Genomic DNA, 21,881 nt, shown 5'->3' on the forward strand with positions numbered 1-21,881 from the left:
GACAACGCATCACCCTCAAATCATTAAGATGATAGTATTAGCCTAAATTACAAAGGGTAGGCCTGTAGCCTACAATATAGTCTACCTTAAAGCAGGGATAGGAGGGCAGTGGAAATAAAAGGCAACTAGGCATGTATTTTTCATCCTTCAGCCTACTTAAAGGGAGTGTAAAAGACAAACAAAGCCAGTCTTGACAGAATAAAATAATTCTCGTCAGTCCGATTAGAAAGGAGTTCAGCCGATGTTGCGAATCTTTCTGCAGCTCCTTTTCCCCTGCTACAACAGATAAATGCCTACTTAGCCGACCATAATTGCACGTAACTGTATTTACTGTTTGGATTTCCAGTCATTGATCTGATATGTAAGTGAAACGATTGGAATCGATTGAAGCGTCCCAGATAAACGACAATTTACCTCATCTGGTAGTGCTCAGACACAAGACCTTCCCGTTTAACGAAACGAAAAAAGTTTCTGGTAAACAGGCTTGTTTCCAAATTAAGTGGACTGACGGAAAAGAAGAGTGCGAAAACCGCTCCACGCAGAATGGGACCGTGATCGGGGAAATAGCTAAAATGTTTTTTGCAGGGAGCGTTCTTAACGCGCTTCTAATTAAAGACATGCCGGGGTAATCCACAAGGGACAGGTCCTTACGTCTGCAACAGAGAATAAAAAGTGAGCGAGCCTCTGGCGAAAGACCTGATACTTCATCAGTACACAGAAGTTGCCTAGTGGACTTTTATTATTTTCCACCCACTTTCAGGTCGATATTACACAGGATGACCACACTCGCATCCAATATACATATATAAGAAACTGGCTCACTATTTCATGGTTCAGTGCTAGATCTTGGATCTTGTAATATATGGAGCAAAGAAGATTGAATTTTTCTAGCTCGAATCACAATTACAAAAAAATAATTGAACACTGAGAGGTCCGCTAAAGAGAAGAGGAAAAACATCTGCAACAAGAAACAACAAAGGTAACTTGGTCAATTTATGCGAGTATACTTATGCACATTTCACTTTCCGTGAACTAAGAGCATGTCAACACGCAGCGAGCTTGTTCAAAGTTGATTTCTCTTCAGTTAGCCGAAAGTAGGCTACACTAGCGTTAGTGTTAATTGTTCCGAGCAACTCTTAATGTTTGCGTACCTTCGGAAAACCTATATTTACAACATGATTGCTCTTAAGATAAGATAGATAATTTACGGTCGTTTCTGCGTGTCTCAATAAAGAAAAAATAAATCTGGCGTTATCTTCTTGATATGCGTGCAATCTGAAATGACGCTTAGCCACCAATAGGGAATGAGTGTAAATGTAGATTTGGCTATTTATTTGCATGTTTTTCAACATAGATACAAAAGATACGCTATCTAGTTAATATGAGGGTTTGGTCTGGTGTCAATGAACCCCTTCGTCTTAAATCATTCTTGCAGGGTTATAAGAGACGATTGAAAGCACAGAGGCTCGCTTTTCTGAGATTTCAGTGGCAATGAGTGGACTGCGAAAGCCTGCTGTCATTGGACTGATACTCTTGATCTGCACTGCTGGATATTGTAAGGAGAACACTGTTCACACGGACACACGAGAGGACAAAAGCCTTTTCGAACGGATCATGGACATCGTGAGACATGCGAGAGAGCATCGGGGAAGAAGCGGATGTACACTACAGCATACTTCAAAAACACAAGAATACTCAATCGATCCAAAGGAAGTGCACGATTATAAATCATATAATGAGGATCAAATTCTTGGTGAGCACACACTGTCAGCAGCTGGGTGTAACTATGGGTTCCAAGGGATGGTTGTATAACTTGTCAGAAAGTTATGAGGCTGCTTTAGCTGTAAACTTGTCAGGGAAACCATTTAAGCTGCAATTCATGTCAAAACCCACACAAAGCTTTTGCATTATTCAAAGGAAATGCCAAACTTTAACAGATTGAGTCAACTTCTAAGTCAACAATCCTGTCAGCCAGTCAAACCAAGAATGACCTAAATGTTTGTTTTTTCAGAGATTTTCCCAAGAGATCTGAGAAAGAAAGAAAAGTTTTTAAAACATTTCACAGGTAAGGTATATCAGGCAGCCACCTTTATGCAATTTTGCACGTATGTGAGTGTGTGTGTGTGTGTGTGTGTGGGGGGGGGGGGGGGGGGGGTCTAGTAGAAAGACAGACAGACAGAGAGAGAGAAACAGACAGAGAGACTCAGCAGCATCCATACATGTTCTTTCTCTTCCTTATAGGTCCTCTGTACTTCAGTCCAAAGTGCAGGAAACATGTTTACAGGTTATACCACAACACCAGGGACTGCACAATACCAGCATGTAAGTGCTGTGACCCCGCTGTACACAATATAAACAAGATAAATGTAGCATGCCATAATTCATCATTAACTTTTTCTGGATTGGCTTGGACGTTTAAAAAAATGCATGTATCTCTGTATATGGAAAAATTACAGTTGGTGCATTTCATTATCTTATCTTGTTGCTCCAATAATATCAGTTTTGTAAATATCAGAACTTAAACTCAAGCTAGTTTGGACTGCAGTGTAAAATACTACTGTGTGTATTTCATGTAATCTGAGTGTGTGGGAGGGGGGCTAACGATACATTTGAGTAAACGGTCCTTTCTTTTCAGACTACAAACGATGTGCCAGACTTCTCGTTAGGTTAGCTGGAAGTCCAAGATGTACAGAAGGCTAGCTTAAGCAGGTAAGGAACAGACTTAAAATGGTTAATTGCTGGATTTTTCTTTCAATGTTTAGAGAAGCATACATGCTTCCTTGTATCCTTGTACGGATTAATGAATTGCTTTTCAATACTAGATCAAAATAAATTAAATACATGTAGAAAAGAGATCCACTGTCTTGCGTGCCTACTCACCAAATAAAATCAGTGGGTCAGTGTTAGTCATTAGGTAACTGATAATTGTTTCTGAATTTTAATTTACTTTTAACGCTTTTGACTTCTGTAAAGTGCATTCAGAATGGGAAAAGCCCTAAATTAATGTATTATTATTATTTTTGTATTATTGCTGCAGATGTGTTTATTTCTGAGCAAACAATTGGCAGTAAAAGATATTTTGGTCAATTGCAACTTGTAGAATTCTGTTTTAAAAAAATACTTGGCAGGTCCCATTGTAAATGCGCTATAATTCCTGCACTCAACAGTTAAACACAATACATATTCAATGAGTGCAGTGCCTTATCTACTATGCTTAGAATTTCATTTCCACAGTAACTTGATAAGGAAAGAATTTAAAACTCAGCCAAGTAAAAAGTGCACTAAATTAAACTCCTTGTATATTTCAGATTTCAGCAAAACCAGATATATTCAAGAAGCAAGAAAAAGTGCCTTGGGGAACCAGAGAACACAAACCATTTATATCATCCGTCATACGCCATTGTGAACAAAGATTTATTTTTTACGAAAGGAAAGATTTACTTCCATAGACGTCTTGGTATGTTGTCTGTGTGCATCTTGACAAGGATAGGTTGACAATAAAATGGTACGTGTGAAGATATAGTTTTTAAAAAATAAAACACGACTACATGGGTTCCTGTCCTGCTGCCAAAAACAATCTAGGTCTTATTTTTCAGAAAAAAGAAAAGGGATTTTTTTAAAGCAACAGTTATGTTAATGTTAATGTCTGACATGCCTTTATGGGCTTTATTTTTTTAATTTACATTTGTTTCTTCTCAGCACTGGCTATTACTTGAGAGAAAGCTTTCTTGGACCACTACAGTCACACATTCCTAAATGCTGGGATCACACTGAAAACTTTGATTAAATTATTAATTGCATGACAATTTTCTTGCCCTTTGTCTTTGCAAGACATTAAAGCTGAGACAATACAGTAGATTAAGTGCTGGTTACAGTTTACTTCCCTGAAAACATAAACGGCATTTCTGTGAAACTCAGTTGAGTGTGGTATGTAGTACATTTATATATTCCAGCTCGTCATTTGCCTCTTTGTACATTTAATGTATAAACATTCCGGCTAGCGTGCAATATGTAAATACTGTAAAAAAAAATTAAGTATATCAACAATAAATTAAAGTGTTTGGCATACAGTATCAACTGGGTGTGGAGATAAAATAAAATATATTTAAATAAATTATACAATTGATACAAATACTAGAGGCTTTTTTTTCTTGACTGAGGGGCCAAGGATCTCGATTTTTCTTTCATTGTTTGCAGTACATCAGCAAAAGGGTTCACCCCCAAAAATGACTAACCTTACAAAAAGTACCAAGTTTTCACATTTTCACATTCCAGGTAATTTGTAATTTCACATGTCAATTTAAAGTGAAATCATTGGCTGCAGTAGAACTGTAGCATCATACAGTCACTTTAGTCCTCTGAATCATTTTGTCAAATGGCAGTCATCCAATGGTTAGGCACCCCCAAAATGCACATGCATTACAAAAAAAACATACAACACAGATGTTGCTAAGATAACATGCACATACATATTCACGCCCATCCATTAGAAGCGATTCAAGGTGACCCTGAAATTCTATGCATGCAACATGCAACACTGACAACTTTTACATGTGACAAACATCACATGACCATACAGTTGAGTAAGAGCACATTCACTGCTCCCAACTAGTTCATTAAGGACTTTTTTTTTGAAAGATTTTCTTAATTGCAACAGAACTAAGAATTTAGATAATACCCACCAATTACAAAACTGTAATGAACACAACTGATGTCTCCTTATTAGCAGCATTACACTGAAAATGTGTTAGTTTGTTTTTTGGTTTACAGTCTTCAAGAACAGGAAGACAGAAGCTTTCCAAGATTCCCCAGACAGCTGATCTTTGGTCAGAGTACCTGTGCCTCGACCTGACGACATTTTGCAATCACAGGATTGAGACACTGACAGGGTTCTTATGGAAATAGTTCAGTTTGGAATTCAGCACAGTGAACAGTTAAAACAAAATTAAAATCCAAATTTAACAAAATCTTAAACATTAAGGAGGTCCCAGTTGTTTCAATTCATAAGAATTCAATTCAGTGATCTGACCACACTGGACTGCACCTGCAGGCATTTTCTTGCAATTTTGTGTTTTTAGGGATCAATTACTTGGTGTTCTTTGATCATCCATGACCGAAAACTATAGGTTATTCCGTAAGTTACTGTAAATGGATGTATTCTACAGACATAAAATAATTCTGTGCTCCAGTATTTATAGAGATAGTGAATTCATTGTGATTCCATTTCTGCAAACTCACAAGGATATCAAATCCACAAAATATCATAAATTAAACCACTATCTTGTCCAACATACACATTTGTCGTCCACTTGAAATTTACAAACAAAATATACTTGGATATTCAGAAATTTCCAGAATTTTGCTGTTGCATTCAAGCATTCTTTCTTAGGTGTCCATGTGACCACTGCTTAATCTGTAAATCAGGAGGTGCGGGAACAGAAAGTACAAAAGCGAGGGCTGCAGGGGTGTGTAGCAACTGCGGACCAGAGGGCGCCGCTCACTATTGTAAGCGCAACATGTGGATTTTTATTTGCAAACATTTTATTCTTCCCCTTCGAGAGTTGCCGGATCCAAGCACATACTTCCCAGGATGCAGGCAGTTCAAAACTGAGAAGTTCCGAATCCTGTTCCAGCAGGATCCGGCACAAATTAAACACTGGATGTGAGATTTATATTTATTTTATTTTCACTTCCACACTAAATCAACCAGTTAAGAAACAGCCCAACTTGACATTCAATTCTCCTCAAACAACACAAAATTTGACAAGACATCATTCAGTGCTCATTGTAATGGGACTGTCACATACATTTCCATCAAGGTTTCTCTTTTAATTGCTACCATGCCAGGTACAAATTGCTGACAAATTATTACACTATGTGACATTAAGTGTAATAATGTATTGTTTACTGAAGCTGGTGAATGTGGCATCAGGAATGGCTTTCCAAAAATGCTCTGCAGCATCTAAGACACTGTTCATACACCGTTTCAAAATCCTCTTCACTCCCCTAAAACAAAGAAACAAACAAACAAAAAAAACTCAAACAGTGGGCTAGACTAAATCAAAAGCAAATTCTATTTGTTACATACACACAAAGGTTACAGTAGACTTTAGCCTAATTGTATACTCTACACTAGTTGCATATATTTTAGATAGAAGAACACAAATGTACCATCATGCACTGATGAGCAGGTAAAGTGATTGTCACATGCAGATAGTGAAAATAGCTCCCACCAGCACAAAAGAAAACCTTTTATTCAGCCACTCTGCATTTGGCATTGTCCACATATTTCCAACAGAACAGACCTCAGTTCAGTTATTATATTAAAATGTTATTGTTCAAAGGTTATCAAAAGTATTTCTTCTATTATTTTCATGGGCTTTAAGATGCCACTGTAATACTACAGTACAGAGAGTCTGAAGACATTTATCTTCTCGAATGTTGAAAATGAAAATGAAATCCATCACATAGTTTATTCTACTCGACAAATGGCTGGTATATGTCTTCTTATGTAAATGTTTCTGTATATATAGTTGGCTCCAAACAATGTTCTTTGTCAGCTCCGGGAAGCAATGTTTGGTTCCCACATTTTGAAAAATGACAGCTAAGCCTAATCTTTAGGAAGTTCTTATCGATTCTAGTTTGACATGCTGAGTCTTTAATGCACAATACCTAAACATCAAAATTGAGGATTTGCCTTTTTAAAAAACAAAAATGCCCTTCAGTGCAGGTGGATGTATATTGTTATCAAATTTGGCACATTGCACACATACTCTGGTCTCACAGGCTAGTCGGTCACCAGAACTTCAGTGAAGTGATTCTTTAAGGCTATTGAATCCTCAACAACTTACTGTAGCAACACACACTACAAAAAATAAAGAGAAGTTGGTCTGTAAACATGTTGCCAGCACACAGATCGCAGTGAGCCTTTTTTTTTTGCTCCACTTGCTTTGTGCATTAAAAGTCCAATAAATCGACATTTTTTCAGCACCTAAGTGTATTCAAAAATTTTCTGTCATCAGTGTGATCATCTTTTTTGGAACCCTTGGCTTTATTCAACTTTATTACATGTGTGGTTTCCACCACAGAAAAAAAAGTTGGCTTAATTGTGACCACTTCTCGCAATTGCAAGTTTATTTCTTGCAATAATGACTCTCTCACAATGGGCCTATTTACACAAATGTAAAGCAATGCAGTGTATCGCCCTCCTGGTTTCACATAACTTCAATTGCAAAAATGGTGCCATCAACACGAATATGCTCCTTCTTTAAAGGAAATATTAATGTCTCTGCAAAATCCATTGAACACTTCAGGACTTGGGATGTTCCGGATGTCACAGTTTCCAGTATTGTTGCCAATGGGTCTATTTCACTTCAGTCCTGAAGATATTAGATAATATTCTGTTTAAAGATGCATATTCATGTAACTGAAGTTGTCTGAAACGGGAAGAGGCGATACACTGCATTTGTTTACTTCCATACATAAATAATGTATAGACATTGTGAGAATAAAAGTCATAATTGCGAGAAATATTCGCAACTGTGAGAAAAAGTCAGAATTAAGCCACTTTTTTTCTGTGGCGGACACGGTTGTCCATACACTTTACAAAATTGGCAAAAAATAATCTAATTATTAAAGGAAAGGCCCAACTGCCAAGACATCTGAAGAAATATGAATTGCACAACAACCGTGCCTGACCAGGCTAATCTCTCTTGTTCCGCACAAAGACTCAAATGAAAAATAATCCCGGGATTTAACATAGAAATAAGGTCTGACACATTCAAATTATAAAGCGCAGTCTTAATGTGAGGACCTTTGTTCTGGGCAAAATGTGGAAAATCCAGGACATTCAAGCATGGTTTAATTGGGCTAATAGTGTGTTCATACACCTTCCATACAGCTTCTACAGTTTGCATTATTTTACAGTTCAATGGTAAGAAACTCAGGCAATTGTAGCAACTAATAAATGAGATACATTAACAAAACCCAACCATTAAATCCAACACATCAGACCACTGATATCTCAAGGGGTAGCACACCAGAGGGTGTGTGTGTTAGTGCAGACAGACTGAATGAAAATGAGAGAACTATAAATAACAGAATAAGATTTACATCTGGCTGGATCCTAAGAAGCATGGAGCAAAGAAGCAGCTTGCCTGAAACCACAAAATAGGTTTTTCAAGAGTTGACTGCAGTTGAACTACTGGAATTCAACGATAATTTCAATCATATTTTCTGCAGTGAGAAATCTCAGTGTTTCCCCTACATACAGGCAGCAGCGGCGCACTGCTGAATTTCTGGCGATACTGCTCGAATTTTTTGTTTAGGCTATGCTTAGAGGCAAATGGGCCCACTGGCTCAGAATAACTTTGTTTAAACAAAGGAGTAAAGCTGTCGCCCCTTGCAAAACATTTTTTTCCTCTACGCCACTATCAGCAGAACATTGAATTTCGGCAAAATGGCATACTGAAACTTGCATAAACAGTTGCACTCATTAACTTTAGCTTATGAGTCAACTTTTGATATGTAACAACTTCAGTCGTCATTAGTTGTTTCAGGGGGCAGTATGGAAGTTTCTTACGGTGGTTGTTACCCGACTCTGTAGCATGCGGTAAACACATACGAGTGATGGATGACTGGCTTTATGGTACATGTGAAGGGGATGCTGGCATGAAAACTGGAGAATTCGCTGAGATGCAAATCAGCTGTAGGAAAGCATGTGCATGTGTGTGTGTGTGCACGCATGTGTGCGTGTGTGTGTAACATGGAGTTGTGCCACAGACCAGAGAACCCATGAGCTGCTGCTGGAAAATCTTTGGGGAAACACTGAATCCCATTATGCTGCAGGCTGATACTCTTTTCCAAGCCATTGGACAAGGCTCCCAAAAGTATTTGATGCCTGAAATTTAACAGCAACCAACTAGGCTATGGAATCACATAACAGTTAAAATGTAACTTACATAATAGGGATCTTGGATGATCAGCTGTTTTTGAGGGTCATACTTCCCAAGAAGCTCGATTTTGGCTTTGCAGTTTTTTACTGAGTTTGCTTTCCTGTTGAGATCCCTGTATTAAAAGAGACATTTTATAAAACTTTCACAACATTGAAATGTCATTAAAGGGCATTTAGATGTTACTTCTGTGAGACTATATATTGGGGACTTCAATTTTACATGCATTTCTAATTGGAATTTAGAGTCAAGAAACTTGGTATGGTCACACAGAATTAACCAGTGGTGGTTTTTTTTCCACAGTGCTGACACAATAGTGCATTCAGTAACTAATAGAAAAGATTATCAAAACCCATTAGGAGCTTCCGTGAACTCAAACTTTTACCTTTGACCGAAAAAAAAACTTACATGATTCTGGGGATTAGTAAGAACAACCTTTTCAATAGGTTAACTCAAAACCTGCATACCTGGTTGTGCTACAGACCAGAAAACACTGTGACATGAGTATGGAACTACAGAAAAGAGTCAATTCCAATAGCCCTTTCACTAACACCATCACCATGACTTTCACTCTTTAAAAAAAATAATTTAAAAAAATAATAATAATTTCTACTCCTTTTTTATTTGAATCTGACCTCTATGTATTTCATTTTATTGAGGAGAGGCCCATGTTGAACCTCACTACAAAAAACTAAGCAATATGGATTGCCAAGTCTGTACTACAGCTTGGCCAAATTCTTTTCTTTTCACAAATCAGAGCAATATACTGCACACAGGGTATTTCAGGGTTCTACAGGGTGTGGCAATACTGTCGCATTTGTGATTAAAATCATGTGAACACGAAAACTACTCCTATGGCACCTGTGATATGTATGGTTCAACTGAGGTTTATCATTATTATTGTCAAATCTGCAGGACTGGAATTTCAACGTGATTTCTCATGGTCATTATATATTTTTTTCTTTGAAGGATAGACAATCGCAGGCAAAACTGATACTTTTCTTAAAACCCTGGTAGCACTGAACAAGTGCAGAGGAGTAGGAGGTCAACTTACTGAGAATGGCCATCAAAGTTTGTAGATATTTAAAATCTACTAGATGACTACATACTGTATATAGCCTAGTGTCTATATGCTTGGATACTGATGGCCCAGATGTAACTAGATACAATGCAATGATACAATATAAACTGTGGGTAAAATACTTTGATAGAATAAATTTCAGGCATGATTTATATATAATTGGTTTGATATATGTTGTATGCACTTCATTTATATACTGTATATATTTATTTACAACAAGATACTATGCAATTTGTAATAATGTTTAAAGCTTCTTTCATCCAAGTTATCCTTAAGGTTTGAGCTACAATTTAAAAACAAAATCTGTGCTACATAGATTTTGGCAAAAAACTTAATAAATAGCCCTGTATTTATGACTATCGCTTCAACCAACAGCCAAAAGTACATTTTAAAAAACCTTGGATTGCAAATGGTTTCTCCTGCATAATGACTGGTCAATGAGAATTCCAGGGCATGCATGTTCATAAGCATGTACAGCTAGGACTGCCTAAGGAACTGTGCTTCACACCAAACAGCAAACTAACTACAATAATATTTGTGATACACTACAGGTTGCTGTACATAATTAAAAACCAGATTCTTTGTAGATATTTCAATTGCAATTGTAAAGGACTTCCCAATATATGTAAATCTTTACAACAGGGATCATTAGTTTCACCAAAAGAGCTCCAGATAGTGTTCAATTTACAGAATATTTTGTTTGACTACATTAATCCCCAGTGCACGGTACATGCAGATAAACAAACTCAAGTTTTAATGTTAGCTAATGTCAAAAGCAAACCTTAGTGCACTGCACACTGTCTGGCTCTCTTTCTTTCACCCCATTTAGCACCGCTTTCGTAAAACACATTCTTCCCAAAGTAACATGAAGCATCCAAGGAACTCTGTAAGCTGCTTACAGACTGGATCCACATGAGCACATGACCCATGAGCGTTCAAAGTAGCAACATATTTTACATTCTGCCTCAGGCCAGCTTATAGCACTTTAACTTCACCTTTTGTTTGTTTTTTTTGTCCATGGTGGCCACAGTATATAAACCAATCCAGCCCAAAAGAAAGCAGTTTTAAAATGTTTTTCCCAATTTAATGTGGCACACATTTGTAAATGGTTCTCACCTAACAAAATGCAAACATTTCAACACAAACAGGAATAAGTACATACCTCAAATTGCTTTCATCCATGCAAAGCATGTAATCAAAAGACAGAAAATCCTCCTTTGTCACCTGAAAGATATTTAAAAACATGGTCTTATAAGTGGGGAAATTGATTAACAAATCATTTCCAAGCTCTGAGCTGAACAAAGAAGAATCTAGACTTGCACATTTTGATTATTTTGGCCGGACAGAAGTATAATTTAGTTTCATATTAGCGTCTGGTTTTTTACTTGAAACTATCCATAATCTGACATAAATAAGCTTATTTTTTAAAGTACAAAAATAATTTATGTGCAGTCCATTTACTTCATGATTATGCATGGGTTAATCAGTCAAAATAAGTGACAGTGGAAGCTGACGAGTCAGAATTCATTTTGCAGACAGATCTACATCTTTAACCTTCTAATGGCTTCTCAAGCCACTTAGGACCTTCCACAGTAATACAGAAACACAAAGGCCACAGAAGCAAAATCATTTTGAAAACCTTTAAAACTACACTGTGAAATGAAAAAGAATCACTTGGGACTGAATAAGGTCAAAATTTATTCAATGGACATGTGAATTACACCAACCTGCCACCTGCAAATGGCCAAAGATATTTTAATTTTGAATATTACAGGCATTTTGATGAAGGAGGCCAAAAAGCTGCTATGCTGCTCCATTTAGAACTTATACTATATATATCTGTGCTGAACAAAAGCAGGCTGCACAAGTGCTTTCTGAGTTGTTCACAAATGAAAGGCTAACCAGAAATACTGAACATATTAGCAAACTTGAATCACTGAACAGGACTGAAATACACACCATTAATGCTCATAAGCGATAACCTCCTCGTTGAGAATTGGTTCAGTTGTGATGCAGTTTTAGCATTGGTTGGCTCAAATGTAAACAATATAGCTACTGAACTTAATCTTTGAATTATGTAAGGGCGTAAATTTAGTTTGAATATTGGGGGGGTTGGAGTGCATAAACCCTGAGAACTGCAGCCATCTAGGTAGCCAGCAGTAGCAACAGTAACAAATGCTTGAAGTCAAACGGGAACTTGCCGACTGCTAGAAACAGCCTGGGAATATTTTAATAGGCTGGTGCAATTAATCACTTAATTAGGTCCATCATGGACAGAAAGAGCATGTTTTTTAAAATGTCGTTAGAAATAGAGTATGCTTAAACTGCATTATTAAAATAAAACACTGTTACCGTGTGTCCGTTTTTATTTCTTTGAAGTTTGTTTTGGTTCAGTAAGTTTTACATTGTGAGGTTTGAATCTTGGTGATGGAGCTTTCGTCACTGATGTTACCGTAATGGGGAATGAGCACTGGAAAACACTGTTCACAGAGGAAGTCAAACATTTAATTGCAGCAACTGACAATTACGAGAATCTCGATCCCAGTGCTTTTCAGAATCTGTATAGGACTACACTGTTGTACTTCCTTTCTCCCAGCATTTCCCAATAGGCTATTGCTAAAATGTGTATATCTATAGACTACAAGTAACATTGCAACTTCTAAACATTTTTCAAAAATTCTTCTCTGCATATGGGGCCCCCTCTGCTCCTTGGGGTGTTCATTTTAAACTGTTGAAAATGCCACAGCACACCCCTGCATATAGAGTAACAATGCTTACTGTATAGATATTTACTGTGCCATGAAAAAATATTCCCTTCCTGACTGCCTCTATTTATTGCATATTTTCATTAAGAATGGTTTCAGATCGATAAACAACTGATTGCAAAACCTTTACCAGCAAAAACTGCAGCCAAAAACTTCCTATAATTTGACAGCAGTCTTTCACATCACTGTGGAGGAATTTTAGCCCACTCATCTTTGCAGAACTGCTTTATTACAAATTGGTAAGTTTTCAAGCATGAACTGCTCCAGCTACAGCACTGGTCCTGCTACATCATCTCTGTTGGGTTCAAGTCAGGACTTTGACTAGGCCACTCGAAAACTTTTATCCAGTTTTTTTTTCTTCGTTTTTTTCCCAGCCATTTAGATGTGGACTTGCTTTTGTGTTTTGGATCATTGTCTTGCTGCATAACACAATTAAGCTTCAGCTCATGAATAATGACTAGACATGAATTTCCTGGTACAGAGCAGATTTCATGGTTCCTTCAAGTCGTCCAGGTCCCAAAGCATAATCACACTCCATGTTTTACTGTTGGTATGTTCTGCCTGAAATGCTTTATTTGCTTTACGCCAGACGTAATGGCATCCGTGTATTCCAAAAAGTTCCACTTTTGACTCATCTGTCCATAGAGCATTATCCCAAAAGGCTTGGGTATCATTATCAATTAAATTTGGTTAATTTGTTGACTGAGTAACTAAACGGGAATTACTGTCTCACATGGGTGATTTAGGCAAATTTATTTTCATTAAATAAATGAAATTTTAAAATGTGTTTTGTTTTTATTTGGTTTCCCTTTGTCTAATATAAAATTTTGTCTAAATATCTGAAACCATTCAGTGTGATGAATATGCAATAATAGAGGAAATAAGGAAGGAGGCAAATACTTTTTCATGGCTCTGTATCCTGTTATGTCACTTGCAAAACCTTTACATCGATCAAAGAGATTCTTCATGCAAGACCAATTTGACACATGAAACCAGAAGCAGTGGCAAATGCACATTAAACTGGTAGAAAGCCATGCCTTTTGATCCTTTAATCATATAGCCTTAACAGAACAGAGGTACATACCAGACATATTTTAGCCAAAATGATTTAAAGAAGGTACGTTCAACATAGCATGTATTCAAGCTATTTTTAAATCCTAAAACTTCTATAACTATAATTATGAAGAAAGGCTCACTGTGGGGCAAGGTTTGCAGTACAGAAAAGGATATCACCTGGCTGGATTACATATTGTGTATCTGTTAACTGCACAACCAAATTTTATATCTTGCAAAATGGTTCATGAGACCACTGTAATGCAAAACAAATTTGGGTTGCTGTCATTTCATAGGGGACATATTGCTAACATGAAAGGATTTTGGAATTTCACTAAAACTATCATTTAATGTTTTTCTTCCAGCAACCTCACTCACTAGCCCCTATCTTTCAAACTAAGAATGCAATGCTGCTAACAACAAAGAAAATACCCATAAATCAGACAATTCCTTGCTAAAATTTTCACTTAGAGTATATCCATCCATCCATTATCTATACCCGCTTATCCTGAGCAGGGTCACAGGTGGTGCTGGAGCCTATGCCAGTGTGCATTGTGTGAAAGGCAGGAATACACCCTGGACAGGCTGCCAATCTATCGCTGGGTACACACATAATTCACTCACACACTCATACCTATTGGCAATTTAGTGTCTCCAACTAGCCTACCTGCATAAGTGCAAATAGAATACTAGGAATTATGTTAATAGAATGCAGAATGAAGACTGAATGAAGCCAACTGCACAGTACCAATATTAGTTTTAATTTTAAAACTTCGTTCTGCAAGTCATTCGCAAATTGCAATGCTCACCGCAACCTCCGCAGTCAGTTTGGGAGAGCGCAGTCATGCATGTGCTCAACTCTGAAGCATGTGATGTCAGCCCTGCTTGTTAGCACACAGTAGTTTATAGGTTGGGCTTGCACAGACATGAACTGATGGAAGACAATTCATGTGCAGCCCGACAAAACACAACTTTAACAGTATAAGCCACCCAAAAGCCCATGAAAAGCTTTCTTTAAACAAAAAAATGTGAAAGTATTTTACCTTCAAGTACCACAGGACAGGAAATGGGAGACATGACTCACATTGACCTATTCAGATGAGCCCCAATTCCAAAATACCTTTGCGTACTGTACATTCATTTACAGTCTAGTTCACTAAGGAAAATCAATGAAGCTCAAATATTTGGGGAGCCTTCTGAAAAGGCTGGCACTTCAGAGAAATCAAAAATGTGTTACAAATTGCATTAGAGGACGTGGTGAGCTTTCATACAGACAGGTCAGTAACTAAAACAAAAATGAATTACTGAAGCTCTCCTCCTTAAGGGGACATGACTGTAAGAATTGGCAGGAAACTATGTGGTTGCTGGAAATAATTAAGGAGCATATAAGCTCCAGTGACAGTTTGATACATGTGCACACATAACAAAGCTGCAAGTTGGTTTTGTTCAATAAAAGGACTTAAATTTTAAGAGCTGTGAACAACAACGCACAGTATTGTGTCTCCCTAGGATGGCTAAAGTCTGTATACAATATTTTTGTAAGGCTTCTCAACGGAAGGATTTAATGGTCCCCACCAAAGACAAAACAGGTTCCATCAAAACTTGTAATAAAAAGCACATCTGATTTAAACTACATCTGAGTCATATTGTATTGCTTGGAGTAAATCCTATAAATACTACTGACACTAATATCTGAAAAGTTACTAGAAACTCGAAATACCACCTCACGGTTGTATGCCTCCGCTAACCAGTAGCCAGTGCTTTGTTTTTTGCGGTGATGTGCTGGGGTGGTGGTATCAAGGCTTGGAGGTCAGCAGTCTGAACAAGCTGGTAAGGAAGGCCAGCTAGGTGATCAGGTTGGAACTGGACAGTGTGGAGGCAGTGGCGGAGAGGAGGACGAGTGTGTATATACATATTAATTATTAAATTATAAATAAAATGAACAGAGTGGAAGCATTTTTTTTGGTTTCAGAATGGTTTTATACACAAGAAATGCAATGGAAGTTGTAGCGGAATTCCTTGAGTCCAAGTGGACGTTTGTGATAACTTTGAAGAAATTCCCTCAAGGCGTTCCTGAGATATCGCGTTCACGAGAGAATGGCACGAACATGAGGTCACTGTTCTTGACCTTTAACCACCAAAATCTAATCAGTTCATCCTTGAGTCCAAGTGGACATATGTGCCAAATTTGAAGAAATTCCCTCAAGGCGTTCCTGAGATATCGCGTTCATGAGAATGGGACGGACGGACGGACGGACAACCTGAAAACATAATGCCACTGGCCACAGCTGTGCCGTCGCAGAGGCATAAAAAAGCCAGAAAGAATGACCAAGACGACGTCATCCCTAATAAAGGTCACCACTTCCCGTACAAAATGAGTATCCTGTTTAAAGTGCTTTAAAACAAGATTTCCCACACAATACATACGTGTTACACATATTCAAATCAATCATATGGGCTAACAAAGAGTATCCAGATCCATGATGCTGAATGGAGGAAGATATTGAGAATTTGCTTTAAAACATGTAGAAATTCAAAAACTCTAATGATTCAATGATGAACACGATTTACTGGACAACCTCCAAACTGTATAAAGCAAGTCTGCCCACCGAGGGTAAATGCTGGTAATGTCAAAAAGAATACAGGATTACTTCATGTTGCTTAGATGTTCAAAGTTGGAATGTTTCTTTCTGGGATCTGCCAACACTTTAGAGGTGTTGACTTAAATGAAATCCCTGCATTCCAGATGTTAAGAATTAATCTACAAACACAATGAATGATATCATCATGAGGATGCAATGCTTACATTTATTGGGCTTTTCTTAGACCTTGGAAAGTGAGCAGCCCCCTCACTCACAGAATGGCTTCCACTAACAATGAGTGCAGCCAGATTTGAGATGATGGCAATATCTGAGGGAAGGGTAAGGCTAAGTGAGAAAACATGGAGTGAATCTGAGACTCCTGTTCTGACAAATATAAAAAAGATCAGTACCATGCTGTTTCTGTTTTCTTTTGTTTTTGAGCGTCTAAGTGGTACAAGTATACCACCAAAATACATAAAGCAACTCAACAGTGCGTAGAATTCTACCCCGACATGTGGGATGGACATCGCCTGGAGATACCACCCTGAGGATCACTTAAAAGTGGAAGGGAAGGATGAATAAAGTCAAAAGGCAACAGACTTTGCACTGAATATGGATCAACACTATGAAAGTAATGGGTTCAGACTTGGAAATAAGAGGGAGGGAGAGAGGAAAAAGGGGATTTACTGAAGTTTGTATTTTTAGTTGTGTTCCGTGTTCTATGTGTATGCATTGTATGTTTGCTTTATGTGGATTACTGTATTAAAATAAACTAATTTTAATAGTCCTCCAAGGAGGTCTTATTTTTTCCAAATTCATTAATTGTGCCAATAAACCTTGGACCATTTGAACTGGGTAATCAGTGGCAGCAGGTCAAGGACTCTCTAAAGACATTCTCACAACCTTTCTTTACTGTTTCTATGCAACCCATCGTTACAGTTACAGATGATTCAAATGCTGCTGACCGCCTCATCTTCAACCTTCCCAAGTTCTCCCACATCACTCCTCTGCTGAGGTCACTCCACTGGCTGCCGGTCGCTGCCAGGCTCAGGTTCCAAGTCCTGAACCTTGCCTACACTGCAGCCAACAGGACAGACCCCGTCAACTTACAAGACATGATTCAATTCTATACGCCAGCTCGGCCACTCTGCTCTGCAGCAGCAGGGCACCTTTGAATCCCTCCCACCCGGGAAAAGGTTTCTTGCTCACCCCCATCACTGAGCTTCTCCACCCTAGCTCCCCAGTGGTGGAACAAACTCCCTGTCCGTATTCAAAGCACCCCCTCACTACCCATCTTTCGCCGTGGCCTGAAGACGCATCTCTTCAGACTATACCTGGACTAACTGCAACCACTGCAAATCATTTCACATAAATTCCCCTCTTTCATGCCACTCATTTTACATGTACCTCCATTCCAGTACTTATTGTACTTTGTATTATCGTCCTAATGTTGTAGATTGTACTTCCCCCTAGTTTCATTTAGCATAGGTTAGGTCAAAATAATGTTCACTGCGTGAACTGGACTGTGTTCTTGGCTACGAATAACTGTACAAAATGAGTATCGTACCTTATCGAACCTGTGTTTTGTAGTTGTTCCAATGACCTTGATATGCACTTTTGTACGTCGCTTTGGATAAAAGCGTCTGCTAAATAAATGTAATGTAATGTAACAGTCGACAACTGGCTGGATCATTATTGTTATTAGTTACTGTACATACTGTGCATACACACAGTATATTTCAACTAGTGTAGTGTACTACAAGCATTTTTGTACAAAAAATTACTGCTTTAAAAATGCAATCCAATTATTTCAAATAGGAATTTACACAATATGGAGCTTATCTTAAAACTGTATATACTTTAAATGAGCATGATCTAAAATGGAATTGGATGGAATTCTCGAGAACTGGCATCCTCATCTGCAAATATCACAAAGACAAACAAAAAAACCGTGACAGAAAAGGGCTGGGTAAGCCATGTACCTGTCTGGCCCTGTGGTCTGTCTCTATGGAGTGTTTCCTGAGGCAGGCCAGAGCACGAGAGTCAGGGGAGCTGCCTGTGTTCCAGTCAGACACAGCACCACTGTCTATGACCCACTGCAACAGAGAGCACAAGAGGCGGCGCTAACACGGGGGCTAGGGAAAAAGGAAACAGGAGGGTGCCCTACCTGCCTGGCCACATGGCTCATGGGCACCCCGTGCTTCCTCATGCAGACCTGCCCGCGGTAATCAGGCGGGTTTCCTATCTCATACGTGGAGGTGGCTGCACTGTCTATCCTCCACTATGCAAAAACAGGAAAAAACCAACAAAACACGCATGCAGGACACACACATTTCAGTTTGCAGAACACTGCTGTGATACAATGTCAACATAAACCCCCTGCACTAACTTCATGATTACTGTTGAGCTATAGCCTACATGTTAGAAGTTACTTCAGAAACATATTTTAGAAAAGCATATATAAAATACAAAGAATAGCCAGAATATGCATTCTATGGTATAGCAAAAGAAAACATGAGCCATTATATTTCTATTATAATTTCCTATACTCCATCCTGATAAAATTTTTTTCCCCTTTTCATATTTCTTAAGAGAATGAAACCACATTCTCTACTGTATACACAACTGTATATATCGTAGATAAATGCAGCTTGTTGCACGCATATATTCATTATAAACTATATCCTTTTTAAATTTAAGCAAGCTCTTTTTTATTGTGTCAGCCTCATCATTTAGTACTTTATATTGAATTATAACCAAGTTTTCATCAAGACTGACCAAAGAAAAATAAATAAATAATATGAAATACTTTTAAAGAAACCACACAATCCTCTGTTTAGTGTAAAATTATAATAATCTCTTCATAGCAAATTGGATCATTACAGCAGTGCTCTACTATATGGGACACAAAGTATTTCTTAATGTCACAAATCAATTTCTTTACATGGTTGATTGCCCAGTCTAGAGATTTTAAATGCAACGGGTTGGCACACTTACTTTATTTATATCCCCACTATCTGTCGCCAATTTCCTGAAGACTGCTTCAGCAATCGGGGATCGGCAAATGTTCCCTTATTTAAAAGAAAAACAGAGTTTATCTTTGCACTTTGAAGAAAGCATTTACCAACTCTGAAGATATGAAACTACAGAAAATGCTTCCCAAAAGCATACGTAGTCCCCTACTTTGTGATGGGAGGACGGAATTGGTATCTTAATTTTTCTTTTCAATTTGAAAGAAAGAACATAAATCAATTTATTGGCTACATATATTCAGTTATACACCAGAATATACATCAGATTACAAAGTTTGCAACTAAATTTGAAGACTCTTTTTCATTCAAATTTAAAGCAAAAATGCTAACACAAAAGAAATGCTAAGCAGACACCATTGCAGGTGGCAGCACTTTCATTCGACGGTCTAATCCTCTAATAAGCCTGCATAATCAGCTGAGAATGAGCTCGCTCCAGACATAGCCACTGTTCTTATGCAGTTCATTGGCTATAACGCACACGGCCAGCGCAGAGCACGCCCTTGAAAACCAGTGGTTAACGTAGCGGCAGTAACTATTAAGTCCGTAGAAGGGACCCAACCCTAACGCGAGAGAACCCGTTGCCTTAAAAGTGCAGCATCTTGACATACCAGCTGCTAATGGAGGCCAAATATAATCATTTAAGTAATTTCATGTACAAAACAAGGATCCCGAGTGGCTGGACCGCGAGCAACGCCGTAAATGCAATCCGAAGGCTCAGACTAATGCATAGTCGATTTATGTTAACCGCGTTACTTGAAAAGTCTTCGTGGAAGGGTGGGTGGTTATCTCTTCACTTTCCCTATTGCTGTACACTCAGGCCACGTGTACTGCAAGAAAAATATAACTATTTAGCGACTAATCTTAATGGTCTACTTCGAAATGACACAATTTTAACAGTGTCTATTCATCATATAGACTATATCTAGCTAGAAAATTCAGAAAAAATGTCAATTTTGGGGCATGCGCTTGTGGCTAGGGACCATAATCTAGATACCCATTTACAGACAAATGAATGAATTGGCGGTAGCCTGCTATTGCTAGCTAGTATGGCACCTACCTACGGCCCAATTCTCTCTCACGTTTGGCTGGTAGTCATTTAGAATAATGCTGCGTGATGCAATTCAGTACCAAATAAGCGTGATCTTTGAGTGCAACTACGAGAAACTGACCACGCTGTTATCCAATTTGGCTAATAAGTAATATAAGTGCTATCATAACCTGCAGCGAACATTTCATTGACATTATATTAAACCTGCCAGGTTTAGCTATATAGTGCTACCGGTTTGGTTTACTCGCAAAATTACGATTTGATTGATGTTACCAGTTGCCGGTACCCAGACGTGTGTCACAAATTAATCTTAACTATCCAACTAAGGTATTTGACAAACTGAAAAGCGCAATGTCCACATTAGCCAGTGACTGTCGGCTGGCTAGCTAGCGAATATTCTCGTCATAGTCACTGCGATTCATTGTGACGGCAAAAGTACGGTGTGTGCAAAAATTTGTGTTTTTATGTAGATCCAAATACCGAGGCATAGTCAACACTAAACAACATGCATGCCACTAAACCTTTTGAGCGGAGTGACAAGCAACGCCTTTCTTACCCAAACACACGAATAAAACCGACTCCCCACTGTTAGTCGCCATGTTACTTTAGGGTCAAAAGTCTATGGTCAATAGGTCCTCGCAAATACCTACGTACGTAATGAATCGGGGGCGTGTCGTCCATTCAATTTTCTGCCTTCACTAAGTGCCTGAATAAAAAGCAACCGTGTGTATTCTTGTAAAAAATAAAATAAATAAATAAACACAGAATTGTGATCAGATGCCTACCCATGAGATGTAACACATTTGTTCAGTGTAGCTAATCATGGAATATAAATTAGTAAAGGTATACTAACACAGCGTTAAATACATGTGTGGCTAGCATCAAGAACTGGACAGCTTCCGCTAATCGGTTCCTATGGTAGCTGCGGCGCATGACGGCAGTTCCTTGAGGCTGCCATGTTATATTATGTGGCTTATTTATTTTATTTATTTATTTATGCATCAGAGCCTGTGCACTGGGTACCTAAGCCGTGAAGGGAGGAATAGGATTTTTTTAAAATCTTACATATACTTTTGTGCGGCTCAGAAAAAAAAATCTCCCTGGAAAGTAATTAGTATGGTGAAAAAATTTTGAATTTAAAAGTACCGTCCAAAATAGTATAATTTCACCAGGGTAAATTCATAGTTTTGAATGAACTTTAATGGTAAATGTGCATTTCGGCACCAGATACTGCAATACCTCTGGTAACCACTGGAGTTTGTGTGCTTCAGGGGGAATGTAAATCCCTGGTCCCCTGGTGGCTAGAAATTATTTCCTTCACTGCCATGTTTCCTGACTGAGTAGGGCTGTTGTCATCAGTACCAAATCT

General features: G+C 38.2%; 2 protein-coding genes across 10 annotated transcripts; one reads left to right on the forward strand and one right to left on the reverse strand.

Annotated features, from left to right (window-relative positions):
• Positions 1-230: 230 nt before the first annotated feature.
• Positions 231-4,134, forward strand: LOC135256923 (ALK and LTK ligand 2b-like). The gene is made up of 6 exons (XM_064339210.1): positions 231-979; positions 1,436-1,753; positions 2,012-2,065; positions 2,242-2,322; positions 2,636-2,709; positions 3,309-4,134. The coding sequence occupies exons 2-5, from the start codon at positions 1,492-1,494 to the stop codon at positions 2,698-2,700; spliced, it is 462 nt and encodes a 153-aa protein (XP_064195280.1). The 5' UTR covers positions 231-979; positions 1,436-1,491; the 3' UTR covers positions 2,701-2,709; positions 3,309-4,134.
• Positions 4,135-5,663: 1,529 nt separating this feature from the next.
• On the reverse strand, positions 5,664-21,202 carry acp1 (acid phosphatase 1). 9 transcript variants are annotated; one of them, XM_064339201.1, is made up of 8 exons: positions 21,069-21,202; positions 19,430-19,503; positions 18,600-18,713; positions 18,415-18,528; positions 11,195-11,256; positions 8,961-9,066; positions 8,113-8,156; positions 5,664-6,006 (listed from the first exon to the last, which is right to left on the reverse strand). In XM_064339201.1, exons 1-8 carry the CDS (start codon positions 21,109-21,111, stop codon positions 5,874-5,876), a joined length of 690 nt encoding a protein of 229 aa, XP_064195271.1. In that variant the 5' UTR covers positions 21,112-21,202; the 3' UTR covers positions 5,664-5,873. The 9 variants fall into 9 exon arrangements, with proteins under 9 accessions (XP_064195271.1, XP_064195270.1, XP_064195277.1 ...); XM_064339200.1 differs by having other exon boundaries at positions 18,415-18,555; XM_064339207.1 differs by lacking the exon at positions 21,069-21,202 and adding an exon at positions 20,522-20,722 and having other exon boundaries at positions 18,415-18,555.
• Positions 21,203-21,881: the final 679 nt, after the last annotated feature.

Source organism: Anguilla rostrata, chromosome 6 (genome assembly GCF_018555375.3).
Source record: "Anguilla rostrata isolate EN2019 chromosome 6, ASM1855537v3, whole genome shotgun sequence".
In the NCBI taxonomy this organism is placed as follows: Eukaryota; Metazoa; Chordata; class Actinopteri; order Anguilliformes; family Anguillidae; genus Anguilla; species Anguilla rostrata.